This window comes from Anabrus simplex, chromosome 2 (assembly GCF_040414725.1).
Source record: "Anabrus simplex isolate iqAnaSimp1 chromosome 2, ASM4041472v1, whole genome shotgun sequence".
Classification (NCBI taxonomy): domain Eukaryota; kingdom Metazoa; phylum Arthropoda; class Insecta; order Orthoptera; family Tettigoniidae; genus Anabrus; species Anabrus simplex.
In genome coordinates, this window is record NC_090266.1 from 1,149,254,090 (window position 1) to 1,149,281,651 (window position 27,562).

Genomic DNA, 27,562 nt, shown 5'->3' on the forward strand with positions numbered 1-27,562 from the left:
TGGAATTTGCCACCGGCACAAAGAGGGCAGCACGGTGCTCTCTGGCGGTTGACAGCTGTCAGAAAAGCACATGGGTTTGTTTCCAAACAAGAGCGCGTAGAATTTACCACCACCACATTTCAAAGGTAAGTAGCTAAAGAGGGCAGCACGGTGCTCTGTTGATTAAAGATGGCGGATGACAGCTGTCAAAAAAGCATGTTGATTTGTTTCCAAACAAGAGCACGTGGAATTTGCCGCCACCACATTTCAACTAAAGATTGCAGCACTGTTCTCTCTGGATTAAAGATGGCGGATGACAGCTGTCAGAAAAGCATATAGGTTTGTAAAGCACGTGGAATTTACCGCCACCACATTTCAAAGGTAAGTAGCTAAAGAGGGTAGCACGGTGCTTAAAGATGGCTGCTGTCAAAAAAGCATTTTTCAAATTATCCGCCACCACATTTCAAAGGTAAGTAGCTAAAGAGGGCAGCACTGCGCTCTATAGATTAAAGATGGCTGGTGACAGCTGCACGTGGCTTTGTTTATCTCACGCTAGTGAGGATAAGTTGGTAGCACTAAGGTTTAGGCCCGTTAAGATGGCAGCACTGCGGATGACAGGTGATGAATTTGCAGCTACTGCGATAAAGAGGGCAGCACGGTGCTCTATAGTTTAAAGATGGCGGATGACAGCTGTCAAAAAAGCACGTGCCTGTCAAAAAGCACGTGGCTTTGTTTATCTCGCGCTTGTGAGGTTAAGTTCGTACTACTGAAGTAGTATAATTGGATGGTTCTGGCGCCACCTCCACCTCAGGCTCCCAGAGGCCACCTCCACCTCCACCTCAGCCAGAGGCCTCCCAGATGCCTCCTCCACCTCCACCTCAGCCAGAGGTCTCCCAGAGGTCTCCTCCACCTCCCGCGGGAAATTTGAATTTGTAAACAAAGCTACGTGCTTTTTGACAGCTGTCATCGACAACAACGCATCGCTAACCTCAGTACTGCCATCTTGACGGGCCTAAACCTCAGTAGTGCCAACTTAACCTAACTAGCGCGTGGTAAACAAAGCCACGTGCTTTTTGACAGCCACGTGCATTTTTGACAGCTGTCATCCGCCATCTTTAAACCACAAAGCACTGTGCCGCCCTCTATATCGCAGTAGCTGCAAAATTCGTCACCTGTCATCGGCAGTGCTGCCATCTTGATGGGTCTAAACCTTAGTGCTACCAACTTAACCTAACTAGCGCGAAGTAAACAAAGCCACGTGTTTTTTGACAGCTGTCATCCGCCATCTTTAATCCATAGAGCACAGTGCTGCCCTCTTTAGCTACTTACCTTTGAAATGTGGTGGCGGATAATTTGAAAAATGCTTTTTGACAGCAGCCATCTTGCATCGCAAACCTCAGTGCTGCCCTCTTTAGCTAGATACCTGTGGTAGCAGACAATTCCACGTGACAGCAGCCATCTTTAATCAAGAGAGCACCGTGCTGCCCTCTATGTGGTGGCGGCAAATTGAAAAATTCCACGTGCTCTTGTTTGGAAACAAACTCACGTGCTTTTTTGACAGCTGTCATCTGCCATCTTTAATCAACAGAGCACAGTGCTGCCTTCTTTAGTTTGAAATGTGGTGGCAGACAATTCCACGTGACAGCAGCCATCTTTAATCAAGAGAGCACCGTGCTGCCCTCTATGTGGTGGCGGCAAATTGAAAAATTCCACGTGCTCTTGTTTGGAAACAAACTCACGTGCTTTTTTGACAGCTGTCATCTGCCATCTTTAATCTATAGAGCACAGTGCTGCCCTCTTTAGTTTGAAATGTGGTGGCGGCAAATTCCACGTGCCCTTGTTTGGAAACCAAGCCATGTGCTTTTTTGACAGCTGTCATCCGCCATCTTTAATCAACAGAGCACCGTGCTGCTATCATGCGGGCAATTTCATCACCTGTCATCTGCCATCTTTAATCCACAGAACACCGTGCTGCCCTCTTTATGGCTACTACCTTAAGCACGTAGTAGCGGGTAATTTGAAAAGTTCTGCTAGCTATCATCCACCATCTTTAATCAAGAGAGCACCGTGCTGCCATCTTTAGCTAGATACCTTTGAAATGTGGTGGCGGCAAATTGAAAAATTCCACGTGCTCTTGTTTGGAAACAAACTCACATGCTTTTTTGACAGCTACCATCCGCCATCTTTAATCAACAGAGCATAGTGCTGCCCTCTTTAGTTTGAAATGTGGTGGTGGCAAATTCCACGTGCTCTTGTTTGGTAAACATAGCCACGTGCAGCTGTCATCCGCCATCTTTGAGCACCGTGCTGCCCTCTTTAGATGTAAATTCGTCACCTGTCATCCGCAGTGCTGCCATCTTTAGCTAGATACCTTTGAAATGTGGTGGTGGATAATTTAAAAAGAGAAATTCTACAGCGGCCCTCTCTCGACGCTAATTGCATAAGATGGCGGCTATACGTGACTCCTTAAGGGTGCTTACGCAAGATGGCTGCTATACATAGACGCCCTTGGGATGCTTGCTCAAGATGGTAGTTATACATGGCTCCTTATGAGATGCCCTAGGGATGCTTGCTCAAGATAGCGACTGCTCTTATGGGACGGCTTAAGTGTCCTTGCACAAGATGGCTTGAGACGCCCTAAGGTTGCTTGCGCAAGATGGCGGACACAAGATGGCGGCTATACACGTCTCCTTATGAGACGCCTTAAGGGTGCTTGCGCAAGATGGCTGCTGCTCTTAGCTTAGAGGCTAACGTGTCGTGCTAGTTCGATTCATTAAATTTGGGGCTTAAATGCATAATGTTAAATATCTCGAAAACGGTGCATCGTAGAGCAAAACGGACAAAATTTTTCTGCCCTATACCTCGGTTCGCACTACGAGGAACATGATAGCATAAGTCTAATGATCAGATCGACGGTTCGGCTCCTACTTAGGCCCTTTGGCATTCACTCTGTTTTAGCTTGTATTGAAGCAAGTCTTCGTAACATGATCAGGTCTAGCTATGGTAGAGAGTATAACGTGCCGTGCAGGTTCGATTCATTAAATTTAGGGCTTAAATGCAAAATGTTAAATATCTCGAAAACGGTGCATCGTGGAGCAAAACGGATAAAATGTTTCCACCTGATACCTAGGTTTTCAGTATCAGGAACAAGAAAAAAACATAGTCTAATGATGAGATCGACGGTTCGATCCCTACTTAGGCCCTTTGGCATTGGCAGCTATCTAATTCTACAAGATGGCGGCTATACATAGCTTCTTATGAGACAGCTTAAGAGCGCTTGCACAAGATGGCTGCTGCTCTTATGAGACGCCCTAGGGGTGCTTGCGCAAGGTAGCAGCGACAAGACGGTGACTATACACAGCTGCTTATGATACGGCCTAGAGGTGCTCACACAAGATGGTGGCTGCTCTGATGAAGAAAGCTAGCTTTGCATCGTGCAGGTATCTTTACAGCACTAAACCTCATACCTTTGAAATGTGGTGGCGGGTAATTTGAAAAATTCGACGTGCTTTTTCATAAGCTGTTAAGGCCTCCTCTTATGTCAAGGCATAGCTCTATCGAACAAGTTTAAACCTGCATCGGGATAGCTAGAGTAAGCGCGTGCTGCAGTGATGACGTCATTATGCATGTTTAGACTTGCAAATCACAGAAGAAACGTAACAAGGCTGGAATCGTGACAGCTATCATCTTTAAACAAAGGCGACTATACATAGGCTGTTAAGGCCTTATCATTCTCCTCCTCCTCCTCCTCCTCCTCCTCCTCCTCCTTCTCTACCTCCTCCTCCGCCTCTTATGTCAAGGCATAGCTTTATATCGAACAAGTTTAAACCTGCATCGCGAAGGCAAGCGTGTGCAGCGATAACATTATTGTGCATGTTTAGACTTTCGAAACATAAGAAGAGTAGAATCAAACGCTGTACTCGATACGACATGTGATCAGAACATTGATTGATGCGTTCAGAAAACAAAATAAGTGATCAAGACTAGAATCGAACGATGTACTCAATACATCATGTGTTTAGAATATGTCAGGGGATACGCTTGTTCTAAGAAGATCAGATTGAAACATAACAAGACTAGAATAGAACACTGTAATCGATGTTGTTAACTTCAACATGTGATCAGAACATTGATTGATGTGTTCAGAACACAAAATAAGTGATCATGACTAGAATCGAACACTGTACTCGATACAACATGTGATCAGAACATTGATCGATGTGTTCAGAACACGAAATAAGTGATCAAGGCTAGAATCGAACACTGTACTCAATACAACATGTGTTTAGAACATGTTAGGGGGTACCCTTGTTCTAAGAAGATCAGAATGAAACATAACAAGACTAGAATCGAACACTGTAATCGATGTTGTTAACCTCAACATATGATCAGAACATTGTTTGATGTGTTCAGAGCAAAAGTACAATTTTGATGATTTGCTTAGTGTAAAATCAAAAACTATGGAAACACACTGTGCACATATCGCGTAGCTAACTCGCTCAGTAAGCAATATTGCAAAACTACAACTTCAATGATTTGCATAGTGTAAAAATCAAAAACACACTGTACCCATACTGCGCAGCTAACTCGCTCGGTAAACGATATAGCCAAAGTTTAACTTCAAATTATTTACCTTCCATCATTCGTCTTGTGCGAAAATCAGTCGAACAAGTTATCGCATAAACATGGCTGAAAAAAAAATCGTGATAGGGTATGGAACCCAGGGGTTACATCTTATCAGAAGGGCAAAAAGGATGAAAGGACTCTTCCTCCTCCTTACCGCACATTCCTTGTAGGGCTAATGGGCTAATAGGCAAAAGGGCTAAAGGGCTAATGGGCTAAAGGGCTAAAGGGCTAAAGGAGCAACAACCTCATCGATCGCTATCAGCAAGAACGCTTGTACTTTGTTAAGTGTAGAAAATTAATCTTTATTGGTAAATGGTTTTATGTTCAGAACAAGGAATGGAACCTAGGGGTTACGTCTTACCTAATAAAATCCCCGAGGTGCGATGAGTTACGTTTTTCTAACTAGTGTTTGGAACACTGAACTTTTCAAGATGGCAAGAGTGAGGTTAGCAATGTTCTGTTGTTGGATTTTAAATTCCGCGCTGTAACATGCATAAGGTGGCAGCCTTGAGGTTTACCGCCGTAAAGATGGCAGCAGTGCGGTTAGCGACGCTCTATTGTCCTTCAATGTGAGGTTAGGGTCCGTCAAGAAGACAGCTGTCAAAGAAGCACGTGGCTTGGTTTACTAAACAAGAGCACGTGGCTGTGACGTCACGGTCACGTAATCAATCCTTAGCTCGACGTCGTTAAGAGCAGCATTAGGATTAGCTATGTTTAAAAATCTTGGGAACAGAGCAGCAATATGAATAGCCATGTTTCAAAGCGTGTACACATCACCTATCGATTTTACATGCATCGACCCTTGTACTAATCTTCTTCCGCTAGATCGTGCTGCTATCTTAGCATAACTTATACGCATGAACTTACAGTACAAAGAATAGCCATGTTTCAAAGCGTGTACACATCACCTATCGATTTTACATGCATCGACCCTCGTACTAAACTTCTTCCGCTAGATCGTGCTGCTATCTTAGCATAACCTATACGCATGACCTTAAAGTACAAAGAATAGCCATGTTTCAAAGCGTGTACACATTACCTATCGATTTTACATGCATCGACTCTCGTACTAAACTTCTTCCGCTAGATCGTGCTGCTATCTTAGCATAACCTATACGCATGACCTTAAAGTACAAAGAATAGCCATGTTTCAAAGCGTGTACACATTACCTATCGATTTTACATGCATCGACTCTCGTACTAAACTTCTTCCGCTAGATTGTGCTGCTATCTTAGCATAATTTTATACACATGAACTTACAGTGCAAAGAATAGCCATGTTTCAAAGCGTGTACAAATTACCTATCGATTTCACATGCATCAAATATCGCACTAAACTTCATCCACTAGATTCTGCTGCTATCTTAGCATAACTTATACGCATGAACTTAAAGTACAAAGAATAGCCATGTTTCAAAGCGTGTACACATTACTTATCGATTTTGCATGCATCGAATCTCGTAGTAAACTTCTTCCGCTAGATTGTGCTGCTATCTTAGCATAACCTATACCTATAAATTTAAAGTACAAAGAATAGCCATGTTTCAAAGCGTGTACACATCACCTATCGATTTCGCATTCATCGACTCTCGTACTAAACTTCTTACGTTAGACTGTGCTGCTATCTTAGCCTTAACCTATACGCATGAACTTAAAGTACGAAGAATAACCATGTTATAAAGCGTGTACACGTCACCTATCGATTTTGCATGCATCAAATATCGTACTAAACTTCTTGCGCTAGATTGTGCTGCTATCTTAGTATAACTTATACACATGAACTTAAAGTACAAAGAATAGCCATGTTTCAAAGCGTGTACATATTACTTATCGATTTTGCAAGCATCGACTCTCGTACTAAACTTCTTCCTCTAGATTGTGCTGCTACCTTAGCATAACCTATGTGCATGAACTTAAAGTACAAAGAATAACCATGTTTCAAAGCGTGTACACATCACCCTGAACTTCTTCCGCTAGATTGTACTCCTATCTTAGCATAAACTATACGCGCGAACTTAAAGCATAACAAATAACGATGTTTAACAGCGTGTACACATCACCTATTGATTTTGCATGCATCGACTATTTTTTTACCGCCAGAGTGTACAACGATCGCATATGTGTATTGCTAACGTATGTGTATAAAGTTAAAGCACAAAGAATAGCTATGCTCGAAAGCGTGTACACATCACCTATCGATTTTGCATGCATCGACTATCGTACTAAACTTCTACCGCTAGAGTGTACAACGTTCGCAATTGTGTGCTGCTACCTATGTGCGTGAACTTAAAGCACAAAGAATAGCGTGTACACAACACCAGTCAATTTTGCACGCATTAACTCTTGTACTAAACTTCTTCCACAACAGCGTGCGATCATCGCTTGTGTGTGCTGCAATCTTAACATAACCTATGTGCATGAAGTTAAAGCATAAAGAATACCCAAGTTCAAAGCGTGTACACATCACCTATCGATTTTGCATGCATCGTCTTTCTTACTAAACTTTTTCCACTAGAGCGTGCAACAACCTTATAAGTATGATGCTAACTTAGTATAACTTATACGCATGAACTTAAAGCATAAAGAATACTGATGTATAAAAATCTTGTGAACATAGCAGCAGCAGCAGTAAGAATAGCAATGTTTTAAAAGCATGTACGCATTGAATATCGATTATACACGTATCAACTAGAGTACAAAACCTCTCCGGCAAGAGTGTGCTGCTATCTTAGCATAACCTATGTGCACGGATTTAAAGCACGATGAATAGTTAAGTTTCAAAGTGTGTACACAACACCTATCGATTTTGCATGCATCAACTCTCGTACTAAACACATCCCGCTAGAATGTACAACGTTCGCATGTGTTCGCTCTGCTACTTTAGCATGACCTATGCGGACGAACTTAAAGCATAAAGAATAGCGATCTTTGAAAATCTTGCGAACATGGCAGCGGTAAGAATAGCAAGGTTTAAAAGCGTGTACATATCATCTTTTGATAATGCATGCATCTTCTACTAGAGCACGTGACCATCGCTTGTAAGTGTGCTGCTATCTTAACATAACCTACGTGCACGAACTTAAAGCATAAAAAAAGTTATGAGTAAAAATTTTGTGAACATAGCAGAGTGTTTACTACGTAGGTGTAGACATTGAACTTTGCATGCTGAAGCAGCATACTACGTGACCGTGACGTCACGACCACGTGCTCTTGTTTAGTAAACCAAGCCACGTGCTTCTTTGACAGCTGTCTTCTTGACGGACCCTAACCTCACATTGAAGGACAATAGAGCGTCGCTAACCGCACTGCTGCCATCTTTACGGCGGTAAACCTCAAGGCTGCCACCTTATGCATGTTATAGCGCGGAATTTAAAATCCTACAACAGAACGTCGCTAACCTCACTCTTGCCATCTTTACGGCGGTAAACCTCAAGGCTGCCACCTTATGCATGTTACAGCGCGGAATTTAAAATCCAACAACAGAACATTGCTAACCTCACTCTTGCCATCTTGAAAAGTTCAGTGTTCCAAACACTAGTTAGAAAAACGTAACTCATCGCACCTCGGGGATTTTATTAGGTAAGACGTAACCCCTAGGTTCCATTCCTTGTTCTGAACATAAAACCATTTACCAATAAAGATTAATTTTCTACACTTAACAAAGTACAAGCGTTCTTGCTGATAGCGATCGATGAGGTTGTTGCTCCTTTAGCCCTTTAGCCCTTTAGCCCATTAGCCCTTTAGCCCTTTTGCCTATTAGCCCATTAGCCCTACAAGGAATGTGCGGTAAGGAGGAGGAAGAGTCCTTTCATCCTTTTTGCCCTTCTGATAAGATGTAACCCCTGGGTTCCATACCCTATCACGATTTTTTTTTCAGCCATGTTTATGCGATAACTTGTTCGACTGATTTTCACACAAGACGAATGATGGAAGGTAAATAATTTGAAGTTATACTTTGGCTATATCGTTTACCGAGCGAGTTAGCTGCGCAGTATGGGTACAGTGTGTTTTTGATTTTTACACTATGCAAATCATTGAAGTTGTAGTTTTGCAATATTGCTTACTGAGCGAGTTAGCTACGCGATATGTGCACAGTGTGTTTCCATAGTTTTTGATTTTACACTAAGCAAATCATCAAAATTGTACTTTTGCTCTGAACACATCAAACAATGTTCTGATCATATGTTGAGGTTAACAACATCGATTACAGTGTTCGATTCTAGTCTTGTTATGTTTCATTCTGATCTTCTTAGAACAAGGGTACCCCCTAACATGTTCTAAACACATGTTGTATTGAGTACAGTGTTCGATTCTAGCCTTGATCACTTATTTCGTGTTCTGAACACATCGATCAATGTTCTGATCACATGTTGTATCGAGTACAGTGTTCGATTCTAGTCATGATCACTTATTTTGTGTTCTGAACACATCAATCAATGTTCTGATCACATGTTGAAGTTAACAACATCGATTACAGTGTTCTATTCTAGTCTTGTTATGTTTCAATCTGATCTTCTTAGAACAAGCGTATCCCCTGACATATTCTAAACACATGATGTATTGAGTACATCGTTCGATTCTAGTCTTGATCACTTATTTTGTTTTCTGAACGCATCAATCAATGTTCTGATCACATGTCGTATCGAGTACAGCGTTTGATTCTACTCTTCTTATGTTTCGAAAGTCTAAACATGCACAATAATGTTATCGCTGCACACGCTTGCCTTCGCGATGCAGGTTTAAACTTGTTCGATATAAAGCTATGCCTTGACATAAGAGGCGGAGGAGGAGGTAGAGAAGGAGGAGGAGGAGGAGGAGGAGGAGGAGGAGGAGGAGGAGAATGATAAGGCCTTAACAGCCTATGTATAGTCGCCTTTGTTTAAAGATGATAGCTGTCACGATTCCAGCCTTGTTACGTTTCTTCTGTGATTTGCAAGTCTAAACATGCATAATGACGTCATCACTGCAGCACACGCTTACTCTAGCTATCCCGATGCAGGTTTAAACTTGTTCGATAGAGCTATGCCTTGACATAAGAGGAGGCCTTAACAGCTTATGAAAAAGCACGTCGAATTTTTCAAATTACCCGCCACCACATTTCAAAGGTATGAGGTTTAGTGCTGTAAAGATACCTGCACGATGCAAAGCTAGCTTTCTTCATCAGAGCAGCCACCATCTTGTGTGAGCATCTCTAGGCCGTATCATAAGCAGCTGTGTATAGTCACCGTCTTGTCGCTGCTACCTTGCGCAAGCACCCCTAGGGAGTCTCATAAGAGCAGCAGCCATCTTGTGCAAGCGCTCTTAAGCTGTCTCATAAGAAGCTATGTATAGCCGCCATCTTGTAGAATTAGATAGCTGCCAATGCCAAAGGGCCTAAGTAGGGATCGAACCGTCGATCTCATCATTAGACTATGTTTTTTTCTTGTTCCTGATACTGAAAACCTAGGTATCAGGTGGAAACATTTTATCCGTTTTGCTCCACGATGCACCGTTTTCGAGATATTTAACATTTTGCATTTAAGCCCTAAATTTAATGAATCGAACCTGCACGGCACGTTATACTCTCTACCATAGCTAGACCTGATCATGTTACGAAGACTTGCTTCAATACAAGCTAAAACAGAGTGAATGCCAAAGGGCCTAAGTAGGAACCGAACCGTCGATCTGATCATTAGACTTATGCTATCATGTTCCTCGTAGTGCGAACCGAGGTATAGGGCAGAAAAATTTTGTCCGTTTTGCTCTACGATGCACCGTTTTCGAGATATTTAACATTATGCATTTAAGCCCCAAATTTAATGAATCGAACTAGCACGACACGTTAGCCTCTAAGCTAAGAGCAGCAGCCATCTTGCGCAAGCACCCTTAAGGCGTCTCATAAGGAGACGTGTATAGCCGCCATCTTGTGTCCGCCATCTTGCGCAAGCAACCTTAGGGCGTCTCAAGCCATCTTGTGCAAGGACACTTAAGGCGTCCCATAAGAGCAGTCGCTATCTTGAGCAAGCATCCCTAGGGCATCTCATAAGGAGCCATGTATAACTACCATCTTGAGCAAGCATCCCAAGGGCGTCTATGTATAGCAGCCATCTTGCGTAAGCACCCTTAAGGAGTCACGTATAGCCGCCATCTTATGCAATTAGCGTCGAGAGAGGGCCGCTGTAGAATTTCTCTTTTTAAATTATCCACCACCACATTTCAAAGGTATCTAGCTAAAGATGGCAGCACTGCGGATGACAGGTGACGAATTTACATCTAAAGAGGGCAGCACGGTGCTCAAAGATGGCGGATGACAGCTGCACGTGGCTATGTTTACCAAACAAGAGCACGTGGAATTTGCCACCACCACATTTCAAACTAAAGAGGGCAGCACTATGCTCTGTTGATTAAAGATGGCGGATGGTAGCTGTCAAAAAAGCATGTGAGTTTGTTTCCAAACAAGAGCACGTGGAATTTTTCAATTTGCCGCCACCACATTTCAAAGGTATCTAGCTAAAGATGGCAGCACGGTGCTCTCTTGATTAAAGATGGTGGGTGATAGCTAGCAGAACTTTTCAAATTACCCGCTACTACGTGCTTAAGGTAGTAGCCATAAAGAGGGCAGCACGGTGTTCTGTGGATTAAAGATGGCGGATGACAGGTGATGAAATTGCCCGCATGATAGCAGCACGGTGCTCTGTTGATTAAAGATGGCGGATGACAGCTGTCAAAAAAGCACATGGCTTGGTTTCCAAACAAGAGCACGTGGAATTTGCCGCCACCACATTTCAAACTAAAGAGGGCAGCACTGTACTCTATAGATTAAAGATGGCAGATGACAGCTGTCAAAAAAGCACGTGAGTTTGTTTCCAAACAAGAGCACGTGGAATTTTTCAATTTGCCGCCACCACATAGAGGGCAGCACGGTGCTCTCTTGATTAAAGATGGCTGCTGTCACGTGGAATTGTCTGCCACCACATTTCAAACTAAAGAAGGCAGCACTGTGCTCTGTTGATTAAAGATGGCAGATGACAGCTGTCAAAAAAGCACGTGAGTTTGTTTCCAAACAAGAGCACGTGGAATTTTTCAATTTGCCGCCACCACATAGAGGGCAGCACGGTGCTCTCTTGATTAAAGATGGCTGCTGTCACGTGGAATTGTCTGCTACCACAGGTATCTAGCTAAAGAGGGCAGCACTGAGGTTTGCGATGCAAGATGGCTGCTGTCAAAAAGCATTTTTCAAATTATCCGCCACCACATTTCAAAGGTAAGTAGCTAAAGAGGGCAGCACTGTGCTCTATGGATTAAAGATGGCGGATGACAGCTGTCAAAAAACACGTAGCTTTGTTTACCTCGTGCTAGTTAGGTTAAGTTGGTAGCACTGAGGTTTAGACCCATCAAGATGGCAGCACTGCCGATGACAGGTGACGAATTTTGCAGCTACTGCGATATAGAGGGCGGCACAGTGCTTTGTGGTTTAAAGATGGCGGATGACAGCTGTCAAAAAAGCACGTGGCTGTCAAAAAGCACGTGGCTTTGTTTACCACGCGCTAGTTAGGTTAAGTTGGCACTACTGAGGTTTAGGCCCGTCAAGATGGCAGTACTGAGGTTAGCGATGCGTTGTTGTCGATGACAGCTGTCAGAAAGCACGTGGCTTTGTTTACAAATTCAAATTTCCCGCGGGAGGTGGAGGAGACCTCTGGGAGGCCTCTGGCTTAGGTGGAGGTGGAGGAGGCATCTGGTAGGCCTCTGGCTGAGGTGGAGGTGGAGGTGGCCTCTGGGAGCCTGAGGTGGAGGTGGCGCCAGAACCATCCAATTATACTACTTACTGAGGTTTAGGCCCGTCAAGATGGCAGCAGTGCCGATGACAGGTGACGAATTTGCGGCTACTGCGATAAAGAGGGAAGCACGGTGCTCTATAGTTTAAAGATGGCGGATGACAGCTATCAAAAAAGCACGTGGCTGTCAAAAAGCACGTGGCTTTGTTTATCTCGCGCTTGTGAGGTTAAGTTGGTACTACTGAAGTTTAGGCCCGTCAAGATGGCAGCAGTGAGGTTAGCGATGCGTTGTTGTCTGTCAAAAAGCACGTGGCTTTCAAAAAACACGTGGCTTTGTTTACCTCGCGCTAGTTACGTTAAGTTGGTACCACTGAGGTTTAGGCCCGTCAAGATGGCAGCAGTGAGGTTAGCGATGCGTTGTTGTCGACAGCTGTCAAAAAGTACGTGGCTTTGTTCACAAATTCAAATCTCGCGCCAAAATTCAAATTTCCCGCGGGAGGCGGAGGGCCCTCCCGAGAGCCGGAGGCGGAGGCGGCGCCCGAACCATCCAATTATACTACTATGAGTTATAGACGCCATCTTATAGTGTACAGCATTACGCACGTGATTACACAACCGATTCTGTCAAAAACACCTCAAGTCGCACTGTATTAGTATTAGCCTCTAAACATACGGCGATTCGGCAAAAAAAACCACAAGTCTGGACTGTTGCTAGCGAGAACACCACTAGTCAGTGGTGATTCAGGCGGGTGCTGCGAGAGCGCTCTGCTCAACTCCCAATAAACCACTGATAAGCTACACTTTCGTTCACAACTGCCCGCGTTCCTCTAGGTTGTATTCCTGTTCTCCAAGGTTTTACGTTAAAATGGACACAAATGGACCAATGAGGTTATCTCAATGCTGCTACATTTCATAAATAGCATCCCACACTCCGAGTTAACGGATGAGCTGGTTTTAATACGTGACAGCTGTCCTGGGCAAAACAAAAATAAAACAATGGTTTACTTCCTCTTCTGTGTAGCGCACATTCTCACACTTTTTAAAAGGCTTACATGCTTTTTCCCCGTTCGTGGTCATAGCTATCTACCAAACGACCAGGACTTTTCACTTATTTCTGCTCAACGCAGGAAGACTACCATCGCCGAACTTCCTGAAGACTGGGATGAAAGAATGCTGAAGGCCCGAACGTGTCCATCTCCATTTGGTTTGGAGATATTCACCCACAATGATTTCAAGGATTTAAAGGAACAACTGACAGTTTGTTTTGTAAAAAACCAAAGCCAGAATTCAGGCTTCAGTGTGTTCGATCTATGTGGTGTGACTTCAAACATAAAACTGTATAATTGCGACAAACGTACCGTGGTCCTTGGAGCCGTCACATCATCACAGATCCGAACTTCAGAAATCCTGACACAATCAACTTACCAGGAGCTTTCCCATCCCCTCCTGCACTGAAACCTGCGAAGGCTAAGGACATTAAAACTTGCCGAATACCTCGCAAATCCTGCAAGCAAAGAGTACTACTCAAGCCTCTTTGGCACAGCTGCATCAGTGGAAGTACATACAACCAGTTGTGACTATGAAACAGACAACGATGACAATAGTGATGGATGTGAAGATTAATGTTTTGAGTTGTCATTGTATGCTGTATATCACATTTCCTCCTCATTATTTAATAAATATTCATTTATATTTATATGGTCTATAAATATAATATTATTAGGCATTATCACAGTGGTGTTGTATTGAATTCTGAAAAAACCCACTAGTCCAATCCATTTTCCTTCTTCACGTCCAGAGAATTTGGTATCACTCAATGAGTTCTGATAACATCCCTGATGCCTACAGAGTATTTAGACAAACCAAAAAAGTAGCTATTTATGGGACGAAGATATGCGGTTTTTCTCGTTTTCCAATAATTGCGATTTTCTGACTAGTGGGGTTCTTGCCGGCAACCCCTCAACTGTTTCTAAAGCACCTGTTAACATGTAATAGTGAAAATTTTAATTCATTACGTAAATTATAAAAATATTTGAGGTTGTAGGCCTAACTTTATTGTATCTAGTCAAAATACATAAACTGTAATGAACATAAATTGAAAATGAAGTGGATTTCGGCCCTCTTTCTTATATTATTTTCTGCCTCCATTTCAAATTCGGGTATCGCAACAGCAGTGAGCGAGAGTGACTGGGAGAACTTCGCCCAACCTTCACGGCCTGTGACGTAGCCACAATGTCACAGTGTTTGAATAGCATACGCTCATCGCCTGCCAGCCCGCCCGCTTACAGTGCTGGGTGCCCGCGGGAAGGAATGCACAGCGTGAGCACCCCTGGTCTAGAGGAAACCAAATAATGAGATGAAACCTAGCAGTTAACATATAAGTGTCAAACGTGGTAGAGGTAATGTAACTGTCTGGGGGTGTATGTCAGCTAGTGAGCCAGGAGCGTTGACTTTTATTGATGGGACAATGAATCAAAATGTGTATCTAAAATATACTGAAAGAACATTTACAAACTAGTGCTCAAAAGCTTAGTATACTTGATCGATTAAAGTATTACTAAGATAACGACCCAAAGGAAAGCTCTTAAAGTAAGGATGCAGCTGCTGTATGATTGCCCGAAAGTACTCGAGGCACTTCCAGAGTCACAAGACTTAAAAGTGATAGAAAATCTATGGCATTACTTAGAAGTAGCATAAGAAAACACCAGATTTCAAACAAAGACGATATAAAAACGGCTTTATGTGAAGAATGGGAGAAAGTAGATCCATCTTATTGCAAAAAGTTGGTACAATCTATGCCTAACCGTTTAAGAGCCATGAAAATTGCTAAAGGATACGCTACAAAGTAGTACTTCTTCTTAATCCGCTTCTTCCACACCTGTGGGGTACGGGTACGCACTGCGTCGCACGTGTGGATATTGCCCTGTTTTACTGCCGGATAACCTTCCTGACGTAATCACTATTGCGTGTTTCTGTGATGGATGATGGTGGTTGAATATGAAGAGGAAAGTGGTAGAACAAACACGAACATTCAGTTCCCGAGCCACAAGAATTAATCAGACGTGATTAAAATCCCTGATCCAGCCGGGAATCAAACGCGGAGCCTCTGAACGGAACGCTTCAACGCTGACCATACAGCCAATGAGTAGGGCGGTATCCTACATAGTACTGATTGTTGAAAACATTGTCTTATTAGAGATGATTAAGGAACCACCTGAAGCTGTACCAGTTTGACTTTGACCTTTTTCATGCATGTTTATGAATAACATATTCATTTTATTTGTAAGTGTAAGAAATAGTTCATTAATTTGTATTTTGGTAGAAAAATGTGTATTTATTAAACCAGAACCAAGACCAAAATAAAGTAACAATTATATTTTTTGTTGAATCCAAATAAACAAGCTCTCCCCTAGTGTATTAGTTTCATTTTGACCCACTGTATAACCATACATTGTTTAATAACTGGACCATCAGAAAAACTACTCACAGACGTGGCAATTTTAGTGATATCTCACAACTCACATGTACTTAAGTTTCTGCCATGCTGCCACCCTCTTCCTTCTGATACTCGTCTTGCAATGTAACCTTTCTTTTAAGTTCTTGTATCTCTGCAGTGTGATGCGGAAAGTTAAATCGTTTCAGCACTAGCAAATTCTGCGACAAATTAAACAAATGTCACCACTACATTTCATTCAGGACTGAAATAATTTGTTGGCGTAGAAGCCAATCGCTTTAACCAGTTTCCGTCCGTGACAGAACGGCGCTGATATATTAGCCATCACTACCAAGCATGCGTTCAGCCAACATGGTGCTTAAAACATGTACACCCACGATCATTAGTTAATAATGGTCAGAAATAATCATTTCAGGCAAGTAAATATGTATAGTTCTCAGAACCACCCAGTACCGGCTTATGCTCTCTCTCTCATTGGTTAGAGCATAGTCAGGCAAACAAATGAAGAGCGAACACACTCAATGAGTGTCAGATCATCTTGTTTCTTTCTAATCTGTGTGTACCAGGACAAAATAGGCCATTTTAGAGAGAAGTCTTGCAATATGGCCTCCAATAAAAATGTTGCTTATGAACACTTTTCACAGACAAAATCATTATGCCACAATGCACGTTTCCGTTTTTGGATGGAGTTTAATTTTCCTTACTTCTTCCTATAATATTGTAATGGTTGCCGAGTCCGCCATGCTAACTCTCTACGCGCCGGGGCCGTCACACATCGCCCCACCCCCCTCACGCTCGAGCGCGCCAATCCGCAAGCAACACTCAAGCGCTGGGCCGGCCCTTCTCACTTCTATCTGCGGTCGCGCCGCAGCGAACTACGGAAACGACTGGAAGACTAATCTGGAGTCTTCTATTTCGCGAGGTCCCTCGATCCATCGAACATCCGGACTATTCCAGAAGGACTGGCGCAGGTATAAAAGAGCAGTTACTTGCCTACAGAGTAAGTCAGTGAGAGCTAGTCAGTGAGAAGTGGAGAGCGAGAGTGAGTGAGTGAGTGAGTGGGAGCGAGATTGAGTTCGCTGGAGCGCAGTCATTGATAGCCTGGGAGAGCGCAGCCTGATCGAGTATCTGTCTGTCGTAGCCGAGGACTCGTTCCTGTTTTCCTGATGTCGTGTGTGTGTGTCCCTTGAGACTGGCTGCTGGAGGAGAACCTGGAGTGTTCTGGAGCGGCGAAGAAGGGAACACTAGGAGACGATGTGTGAAGACTGCTGATACTATTCCGATCTGCGAGGCTGACGTGTAGGCTGTGGACCGTGACAGCGCTAACGGGTGTGACTGAGTGGCTGAGAGAGTGTACTGTAAATAATCGATGACTCTGTGTATATGTGTGTGTGTGTCATTGTAGATGGAACATAAGAGAAACTAAGAGAGAGAGCGCGAAACGTCTGTAAGTGTATGACCGTGTACGTGTGTAAGTTGTAAGCTCGGCTATCGTCTGTGTGTGTGTAAATCTGTAGTGGTAGTGCTTAGCTAACAAATCTTAGAAATAGGTTGCTACCAGGTGCTGTACTCAATCATTTATTTATCTACCCCGCCAGCACGTTACAATATGTTGTGGAGAAGTCACTCTCTAGCTATCAACGCGACAAGACTTATGAGTGTATTCATTGTCCTTGGTATAGAAGGCAGAAGGCACAGTCTAATGTCTACGCAGCGTAGTCAGTGGGATATCACAGGACTTGGACGCTTTTGAAGGATTAAGTCGACCGGATCTTACAGTATCTACCGCTTCCCATCGTCCGACTACCTCTGCCGGGTTTGAACCCGCTGTCTTGGGATCCGGAGGCCGACACTCTACCACGGATCCACAGAGGCAGCTATTATTATTATTATTATTATTATTATTATTATTATTATTATTATTATTATTATTATTATTATGAAAAAAATGAAATGGCATATGGCTTTTACTGCCGGGAGTGTCCGAGGACAAGTTCGGCTCGCCAGATGCAGGTCTTTTGATTTGACACCCGTAGGTGACCTGCGCGTCGTGATGAGGATGAAATGATGATGAAGACGACACATACACCCAGTCCCTGTGCCAGGGAAATTAACCAATTAAGGTTAAAATTCCCGACCCTGCCGGGAATCGAACCCGGAACTCCTGTGGCCAAAGGCCAGCACGCTAACCATTTAGCCATGGAGATTATTATTATTATTATAGTAGGGAAAAATAGCCGGAGCTGGCCCAGGGTCTAATGGGCAAAATGGCGGCTATACACAGACTCTTATGGGACTAACCCCTGGGAGCTGGCCCAGGGGCAAGGTGGGTAAGATGGCCGCCACGCGCAATCCACCTCTAGCTACGCGTTACGACCTCTGACACCTTCAGACAATAGGATGTCGTCATATTATGGAATACTGTCGAAAGAGGCTACTCAAAGGGGTAACTGACTTGAGAGAGCCTGGATTAGCGAACTAGGGGTCTTTAGCTGAGTCTAGGCATGATGTAATCTAAGCTGTCGTATATTTAACCTCCTTAGACAACTCTTGTAGGACACTTCATTTTGATGTGGTAGGGTTCTAGCAGAGTAAAGCTCCTCCACGGGCACCCTTGCCTTAGGTAGGAACTGAGCAAACTGTGCTGTTGTTGTGTCTGCATTTGTGAACTGGAGGAGACTTTAGCTGAGTCTAGGCATACCGTCTATCTAACCTCGTTGGCTAACTCTTGTAGGACACTTTATTCCGAGGTGATGGGGACGAGCAGAGTAAAGCTCCTCCAGGGGCACCCTTTCCTTAGGTAGGAGCCGAGCAACCTGTGCTGCTGTTGTGTCTGCATTGGCGAACTAGGGGTTTTTAGCTGAGTCCAGACATTTTTTTTGCTAGGGGATTTACGTCGCTCCGACACAGATAGGTCTTATGGCGACGATGGGATAGGAAAGGCCTAGGAGTTGGAAGGAAGCGGCCGTGGCCTTAATTAAGGTACAGCCCCAGCATTTGCCTGGTTTGAAAATGGGAAACCACGGAAAACCATCTTCAGGGCTGCCGATAGTGGGATTCGAACCTACTATCTCCCGGATGCAAGCTCACAGCCGCGCGCCTCTAAGCCCACGGCCAACTCGCCCGGTTCCAGACATGTTGTGTGCTAAGCTGTCGTCTATTTAACCTCCTTGGCCAACTCTTGTAGGACGCTTCATTCTGATGTTGTGGGGGTTCTAGCAGAGTAAAGCTCCTGCAGGGGCACCCTTGCCTTAGGTAGGAGCCGAGCAACCTGTGCTGTTGTTGTGTCTGTATTGGCGAAATCGTGGGGTCTTTAGCTAAGTCTAGGCATGTTGTGTGCTAAGCTGTCGTCTATCTAACCTCCTTAGGTAACTCTTGTAGGAGGGCACTAGGGGAGCAGAGTAAATGCTACCTACTCCTAAGGATTCGAATGTGCAGTTGACATAAACTCAAAACTAAACAGCTTAAGTGCAATTCAGATATCCTCACCCTCATTGAAATGTGTGCATGATGAAGGCGTACTGACTACAATAAATGTGAAGACATGTACATGTCATCAGAAAAAGACTGACTTTGTGAGCTAAGCTGTGTTTTCCCCATCTGGTGTAGTAAAGGAATGTTGACAATTTGTTACGACGTAAGACACTTAAGTTGAGAGAACTGGGAGTTTTCAGCTACAGGTCAAGGCTTGTTTGTGCTGACGTCACTACAGCTCTCGCTACTATGTTGATGTTAGTGTTAGACTTAACAATAGGACTCCCTCAGGGTCTCACAACTTGTAACTTATAAGCTATTAGTTTTATCAGCCTGACATTCGAGAATTGAGGCAAAGGCTGCTATGCAAGAAAATTGCTATGCTCTATTCGTATAGACCTAACAAGAGAGCAACTACAGGAGGGATTACAACTTGTAACTTATAACCTATTAGTTTTATTAGCTTAACTTTCGAGGGACTGAGGTAAGGGCTACTATGTAAGATAGCTGCTATACTCTATTCGTTTAGACTTAACTAGAGGGGGCTATAACTCTTATTAGAATCTTCTCAGAGACTTATACGGGGTATAGTCGGTTCGAACCTCCCTGTCCTGCAGCTATGAAGATGGCATTCTACAGTTTCCTATTTTTATGCCTAGGAAATGCTAGAGGCTTACAGACATCGCAATGACTAGAGCCTTGCGTGGATATACAAAATAATATCCGCATCCGCTCCGCATCGGCACACCTATAAAGCCTGTTCTGGATGAATTTTAAGAGGAAGAACTGGAAGAGGAGGAGGATATGGTGCCCCTCATCCTTTTTGAACCTGGGCTTGGAACCGACTTGGCATCGGATTTAGCAGCCTAAGTATTTGATGGTTCATATTTGTGGGTTACTGTAGTCACGTCCTAGTTCGTGAACCATGGGCAACGGCTGAGTGGCCTAGTAAGTGGTCCTGAGAGTCGGGATACCAGTTGCTATGGAATGGGAGTGGGCATATCGGACATATTCTGAGTCGTGGCCCTCCTTGTGCTCAGGCGGCTAGGACTATACAATTCACCGGTGGTCCATAACCCGTTAGAGGAGAGATCCTCACTTGGACTATGTGCAAGTAGGGCAGCATCCTGCTTCATGAATTTACCGAGCTCAGAACACTTTAAGCATGCCTCGGACCTATGGGAGTAATGGAGTCCCACTCCCATTTGACAGGCAAGGGACTCCTTGGAAACAACTTGGCGAACGAAATGGAATTCGATGGGGAGCTATCAATATTAATGGGGCTTATGGAAGAAAGAAGGTAGAACTGGCTGAGTGAGCAAAGAGGATGCATCTGGATGTGCTAGGAGTAAGTGATATTCGGGTAAGGGGAGATAATGAGGAAGAGATAGGAGATTATAAAGTGTACTTGACGGGTGTTAGAAAGGGAAGGGCGGAGTCTGGGGTAGGGCTCTTTATCAGGAATACAATTGCACGCAACATAGTTTCTGTTAGGCACGTAAATGAGCGAATGATGTGGGTAGATTTGTCAGTGGGAGAAATTAGGACAAGAATTGTGTCCGTGTATTCACCATGTGAGGGTGCAGATGAGAATGAAGTTGACAAGTTTTATGAAGCATTGAGTGACATCGTGTTCAGGGCCAACAGCAAGGATAGAATAGTGCTAATGGGCGATTTCAATGCGAGAGTTGGGAATAGAACTGAAGGATACGAAAGGGTGATTGGTAAATGTGGGGAAGATATGGAAGCTAATGGGAATGGGAAGCGTTTGCTGGACTTCTGTGCTAGTATGGGTTTAGCTGTTACGAATACATTCTTCAAGCATAAGGCTATTCACCGCTACACATGGGAGGCTAGGGGTACCAGATCCATAACAGACTATATCTTAACAGACTTTGAATTCAGGAAATCTGTTAGGAATGTACGAGTTTTTCGCAGATTTTTCGATGATACAGACCACTACCTGATCTGTAGTGAACTAAGTATCTCTAGGCCTAGGGTAGAGAAAGTGAAATCTGTCTGCAAACGAATAAGGGTAGAAAATCTCCAGGACGAGGAAATTAGACAGAAGTACATGGATATGATTAGTGAGAAGTTTCGAACAGTAGACAGTTAGCAGGTTCAGGATATAGAAAGTAAATGGGTGGCATATAGGGATGCTGTAGTAGAAACAGCAAGTGAATGCCTATACTGAAATTCAAGTTAAGAGCTTAGGAAAAGTATCCTTCCGCATGTGAGCACGTCCTCTGTTCCCCCTTCCCGTCTCCGTTCCCATTCCTCATTCACCGAGAATGTGCTAACACATATCAGTCTGCCAAATCCTCTGAAATGCGTATACTAACTGACCCTATCAACTTCAGTGTTATACCATTCGTAACATGGACTGACTGCATAAGGGTATGGCATTTCTAGCATTTCTCATATCTCGGTCAAAGATTCAGGCCAATGAAATTAAGAAATTTCTTCTAGCCCATACCAGAAAGCAGAGCATTGTAAACACTGTGTCTCAAAAGAATTGGATCTGGGTTTGTAAACTTATTACAAATGCAAATGATAGTGCTGTGCATTCTTAGTCCTAGCTAGGCCTACCAATGATTGAGGATTCAGTCAACGAAAATAATATGGGTACTGTACTTAAGAATTCACCTCTAGCCTTGTGATGAAGAAGAGATAACCTCGTTGTCTACAGTAGGTTTAGTGAACCTGCCTCTTACCCGGCACCCCCGGTTCGATTCCCGGTCAGGTCAGAGACTGTTACCAGGATATGAAAGCTGGTACATAAGAACATTTGAGGAACTATGTGACTGTGCGATACAAGATGATTCGTCGCGCTGATGACGCGTCACCTCTATAACTACAGGCCTTCGGGCCCAACAAAAGTCTCTTAGTAGACCAGTGTCCGTCAGGGCTGTAGTTCCATGTGATTTTTTCTGTTGGATTAATCGCAATTATCTCTGTTGTTATTCCTCGTATGGCAAAAGCACATAAAACATGGCGCTATCACACTGGAGGTTTTTGGTGACGCAACGATGGGAAATGGCTCGTTGTCAGAACGTAGCGGCCATGCCCTTAATTAAGGTACAACTCCACAATTCGCCTGGTGTGAAAATGGGAAACCACGAAAAACCATCTTCTAGACTGCCGACAGTGGTGTTCGAACCCTCCATCCCCCGAGTGCAATTGGTTTAGGTTGACTTGGTTTCGTTTGTGGTGTAGAGAGAGCGTGTCTACCTCTTACACAAAGACCCCAGAATTGATTATCACATTGCTTAACGATTTTTGATCGTGAGTTATACACCATACCTGTGTTTCCCCTGGTTCTGGAAGACCTTGAAACTCTTTTTCAAGCTCTCGTGACCCATCACGCCCAGATTTTTTTCCCTTTTTCCTCCGCTTGCCCCTGCGTTTAGGAACATCTTCATCACCACTTCCAGCAGTAGTAGTGTCAGTTAAGGTAATCGAAGGGTCATCCTGACTCTTATCTCCGTGTAGATTAGGAGGAAGAAGTAACTGGAAAGATAAAGTCATTTGATTAAACCTTGTTATAAGATTGGAAGATCACCGTGTAAAAATGATTGCATCAAAACATCTTAGATTTAAGTTCATGTTGCAATGGAGAGAAACAGAATTATTTTCTTACACTAATTCAAAAAACACTTTGTTAATTTACGAACACACAAAGATTAGAGCATTTAAACACTATTAATAATGTTCTTAATATGGGTACTGAACCGTTCCGTTCATGGCTATTAGACCTCATATGAATGTAATCAAAGTATGCAGATGAGACCACACAGGAATGGGATAATGTTAAATAGTACGGTTCAATATCACGCAACACTGCGCGCTTTTGAAGGCATCATAGCTTCAGTATTAGGGTGTAGTTCACAGCCAGACAAAGAGGAAGATGAAGCCACGCCAACCACTTCACTTCATGGCTTCTGATGCCAGCATCTCTGCAAAAAAAAATAGCGAGAAAATCGAGGCTGGATGGAAAGGGACGTAGAGATTATAAAACGATGGAATTAATGAGGGCAATTTTCTGAGTAATTTGATATGCCGCACGAAGATATTTATCATATCTGTGAATTAATTGATATTTGTCTCAAGCACCGTGAGAAAAATTCCCGCCCGGGAGAGGAATTCAAGTGACCCGCGCAAGGAGAACCTCGCGTGGCGCGGGCTACTCACTCAAATAAATATCGCGCTGTTGGGACGCGGAGATCATTCTCTGTACGCAACGCTGCCTGCGAGGGGTGTCTCGTGTGTCATAAGCTCTTCGATAGAACAAAGCGTTCACTTTTGTGGTTTGAAGTTAGAGAACTTTCCTTGTCCGTGTGGCAAGCAAATATCAGGTATTGTAAATTTACATCTTAATATTAGAATAGTGACCTGATTAAGAGGATTTCTGTTAGACACATTTTCTTTGCTACAATTACTCTGCGAGTAGTTCAATACACAGTAGTCTGACACTAACTTGTTCTAAGTCGGTGTAGGCTCGGGGAGGGCAGAATTTATTCAATTGCCATAGAATAATCTAGTTTACGGAATGCAGGAGTAGTTACAGAAACATTAGGCGAGTAACTTTTATAAACGCAGTGAACAGTAAAATACTGTTAAGTTGTATGATATTAGTGTCAGAAAGCTAAAGCCATAACTTTATTGGTACGCGAAGTCCGTGTGCATTATTACACGAATATCAGTTTAAATGTTAGGCAGAATAGCTACAAGGAGTGCATTAGAATGCGAGATAAGGACACACGCACCTAACTCAATACGCGTAATAACACTGTATTTCCTTACAGTTGCCTAAAGTTACAAGAATACGCCCGCCAGTGCTAATCTGTCACGGCGCGCGCCTGCGAGACAAGCAAGTCAACGTGGACATCATTCGCAGCTGGGAGACGACAATCCAGTACCGAGTGGTGGTGGTCATCACGGCCGATCGAGACGTCATCAGCAGCTGTGAGACGTCAATCCAGTACCGAGCGGTGTTGGTCACCACGTCCAATCCAGTCATCTGTACAAGGTTCCAGTAGAAGAGGGAAGACTATGGTGATGTCGCTGAGAACGAGCCAAGGACTGCTGCCTTCATCCACCAACAGTAACATGGGTTCATAAACGGAATTTCCGCTAAGTAGCCACTAATGAAGGTCAGGCAGATTCTAACTTATAAGCATGAGCCAGGGTAGGATAGCTACGCAAATATGTAGAATTCATTAAGCGCCCTTCAGGCAATTATGTAAATATCATTTTACGCCCATCAGCCATATGTAAATAGAATTTACGCTCAGGACAAGCGTGCATGATGAGTGTAGCTTAGTTGTATGCATGCTGTATTCACTGTTTACAGTTTCGTTTGTTCTCTATTTGCTGTACATAAAGTTGTCATTCAGTTGAAGAAGGGATTGTTTATGAGATCGCCAATAGAAGGACTGGCGCAGTCTAAAAACTTTTACAGGCAGACCTTGTGCCTTAGGGCTTAGCTAGAAATGCATGTGGCATGTTTAGTGATAAATTTTCTTTGGTTGCCAGCTATAGAAGCTGTAAGGTCATCACGACAGTTCCTTTAACGCAGCTTCGGGCGATGCGCGGGAGTCGAACGGCCGTCCATTCATGCAGAAAGTAAAGCACAAGCCAGAGGGATATGTTTAATGAGCCCAGTGATGATAAGATGGAATGAGCCCTAATTTATGCTCGTAACGCAAGAATAAGAGCTGAGATGATATAAAATTGCTTGTAGTAAGCTTTGTTGACGAGAATATGTGCGTGCAGGAAAATGCACTGGAAGTGAGAATTGTGAATGCTCTAAGGTCAGCTCTATTGATGAATAAATTTGTGCGCCGAGATTTGCACAAGATGTAATAAGAATAAGTGTGACAGTCTCAGGTCAGATAGTGTTAGTAGTATATGTCAGGGATTCGGCGGCCGCCACCGCCGCAGGCCCCTCCGCAGCGGCCTCCGCCGCATTGACCTCTGGCAAGGTCATGTTTGTAAACAAAGCCACGTGCTTTTTGACAGCCACGTGCTTTTTTGACAGCTGTCATCCGCCATATTTAAACAACAAAGCATCGCTAACCTTAGTGCCGCTATCTTGACGGGGCTAAACCTCAGTGCTGCCATCTTTACGGCACTAAACCTCACGGGCGGGAAATTAGAAAAATTGCACGTGCTTTTTTGACAGCTGTCATCCGCCATCTTTAAACAACAACGCATCGCTAACCACAGTGCCGCTATCTTGACGGGGCTAAACCTCATAGTTGCCAACTTAGGCACGTAGTAGAGGGCAATTTGAAAATTCCACATGCTCTTGTTTGTAAACAAAGCCACGTGATTTTTTCACAGCCACGTGCTTTTGACAGCTGTCAAGCTGACAGCCACGTGCTTTTTGACAGTGGCTATCTTGCATCGCTAACCTCAGGGCTGACCTCTTTACGGCACTAAACCTCATCGTGGTGGCAGGTAATTAGAAAGCCACGTGCTTTTTTGACAGCTGTTCATCGGCCATCTTGCATCGCTAACTTCAGTGATGCCCTCTTTACGGCACTAAACCTCATCCATATCTACTTTTGAAATGTGGTGGCGGCAATTTCCACGTGCTTTTTGACAGCCGCCTTCTTTAATCAACAGAGCATTGTGCTGCTATCTATACGGCACTAAACCTTATCCTTATGCATGCGGTGGAGGGAAATTTGGATTCTACGCGCTCTTCAAAGCCACGTGCTTTTAGACAGCGGTTAGCAACCATCTTTAATCAACAGAGCATCGTGCTGCCATCTTTATGGCACCACCTTTGAAATGTGGTGGCGGTAATTTCCACGTGTTTTCTTGACAGGGGCCATCATTAATCAACAGAGCATCGTGCTGCAATATTTAGCTACTACCTTTGAAATGTGGTGGCGGACAATTTCCACGTGCTTTTAGACAGCCGCCATCTTTAATCAACAGAGCATTGTGCTGCTATGTATGCGGCACTAAACCTTATCCTTATGTATGCGGTGGAGGGCAATTTGAAATTCTACATGCTCTTCAAAGCCACGTGCTTTTTGACAGCGGTCATCCTTAATCAACAGAGCATCGTGCTGCCATCTTTGGCTACTACCTTTGAAATGTGTTGGCGGGCAATTTCTACGTGCTTTTTTTTGACAGCTGCGTTATGAAGGGCATCCGACCGTAAAACAGATTCTTGCATACACATGATGGATACTGCGATTTAGATGGATACTGCGATTTAAAATCCCGGTCCTTAGACCTTTCGCGTTAAGAAGGGCAACCGGCCGTAAAACAACAACATGCTTTAACTATTCTCGTGCGGCAACTGTAAGAACGTATTTTTTAGTCCTGAACTCTGAGTCAAACATGATTGGAGAAGTAAGCATGTAGAATAAATCATATGTAGTCTGCTATTTGCTACTGCTTGTAAACGGAAGTAACTGCACATGACATTGTTCGTGAAGTAAGACAGTGGATGATGCGATTTAAAATCCCAGTCCTTACACCTTTGACGATAGGAAGGGCAACCGACCGTAAAACAGATTCTTGCGTTGTTCAGTCGCGTATACTGCGATTTAAAGCACCGATCCTTAGACCTTTGGCGTTAAGAAGAGCATCCGGCCGTAAAACAGATTCTTGCAATTTAAAATCCCGGTCCTTAGACTTTTAGCGTCAAGAAGGGCATCCGGTCGTAAAACGCATTCTTAAGAAGGAAGGGCTAGGAGCGGGGAAGCGGCCAGCCGCCTCCTAGCATTTGCTATCTTCGGAGCTGACGACAGTGTAGTTCGAACCCCGCTATTTAGGCGTTAAGCCTTGGGAGTAGGCTATGTGCTGGCACCGGACTGTAGTAAGCTAAATGTTGCGAAGCTGTAAGGGCATATCTGTTGAATGCACCAACTCTGAGATGTGTAAGTCCCCGGGGCAAGAAATATCGTGGATGTGTGATTTACAGAAACGTTGCATGAATATTTTTTAGTGTAAGCTACAAGCTGCTGCAAGAGTCGGCCAGCGCGAGAGCACACTCGCAGGAATGCGATGTACCATTATGTTTCGACCGGTACGAAGTCCACCGCTCGCTTACAAACTGTACAATAAGTAGCAGCAGCAGCAGAGAGCCCTAGAAAGACTTTAGGCCCGAAAGTGTTGTTCTCACTTCCCGGGACGGGCTGAGTAGCTCAGACGGTTAAGGCGCTGGCCTTCTAACATAGCAGGTTCGATCCTGGCTCAGTTTGAAGGTGTACGGTAGATTTACAAAGAACTTCTGAGGTACAAAATTCCGGCA

General features: G+C 43.8%; 1 protein-coding gene across 1 annotated transcript in view; it reads right to left on the bottom strand.

Moving 5' to 3' along the window:
• LOC136863360 (uncharacterized) overlaps positions 1 to 27,562 on the bottom strand; it is a 411,613-nt gene that overhangs the window by 267,551 nt on the left and 116,500 nt on the right. The window contains exon 5 of the mRNA XM_067139751.2: positions 22,591 to 22,797. Coding sequence (XP_066995852.2) covers positions 22,591 to 22,797 — 207 coding nt within the window. The remainder of the gene's footprint in view (positions 1 to 22,590; positions 22,798 to 27,562) is intronic.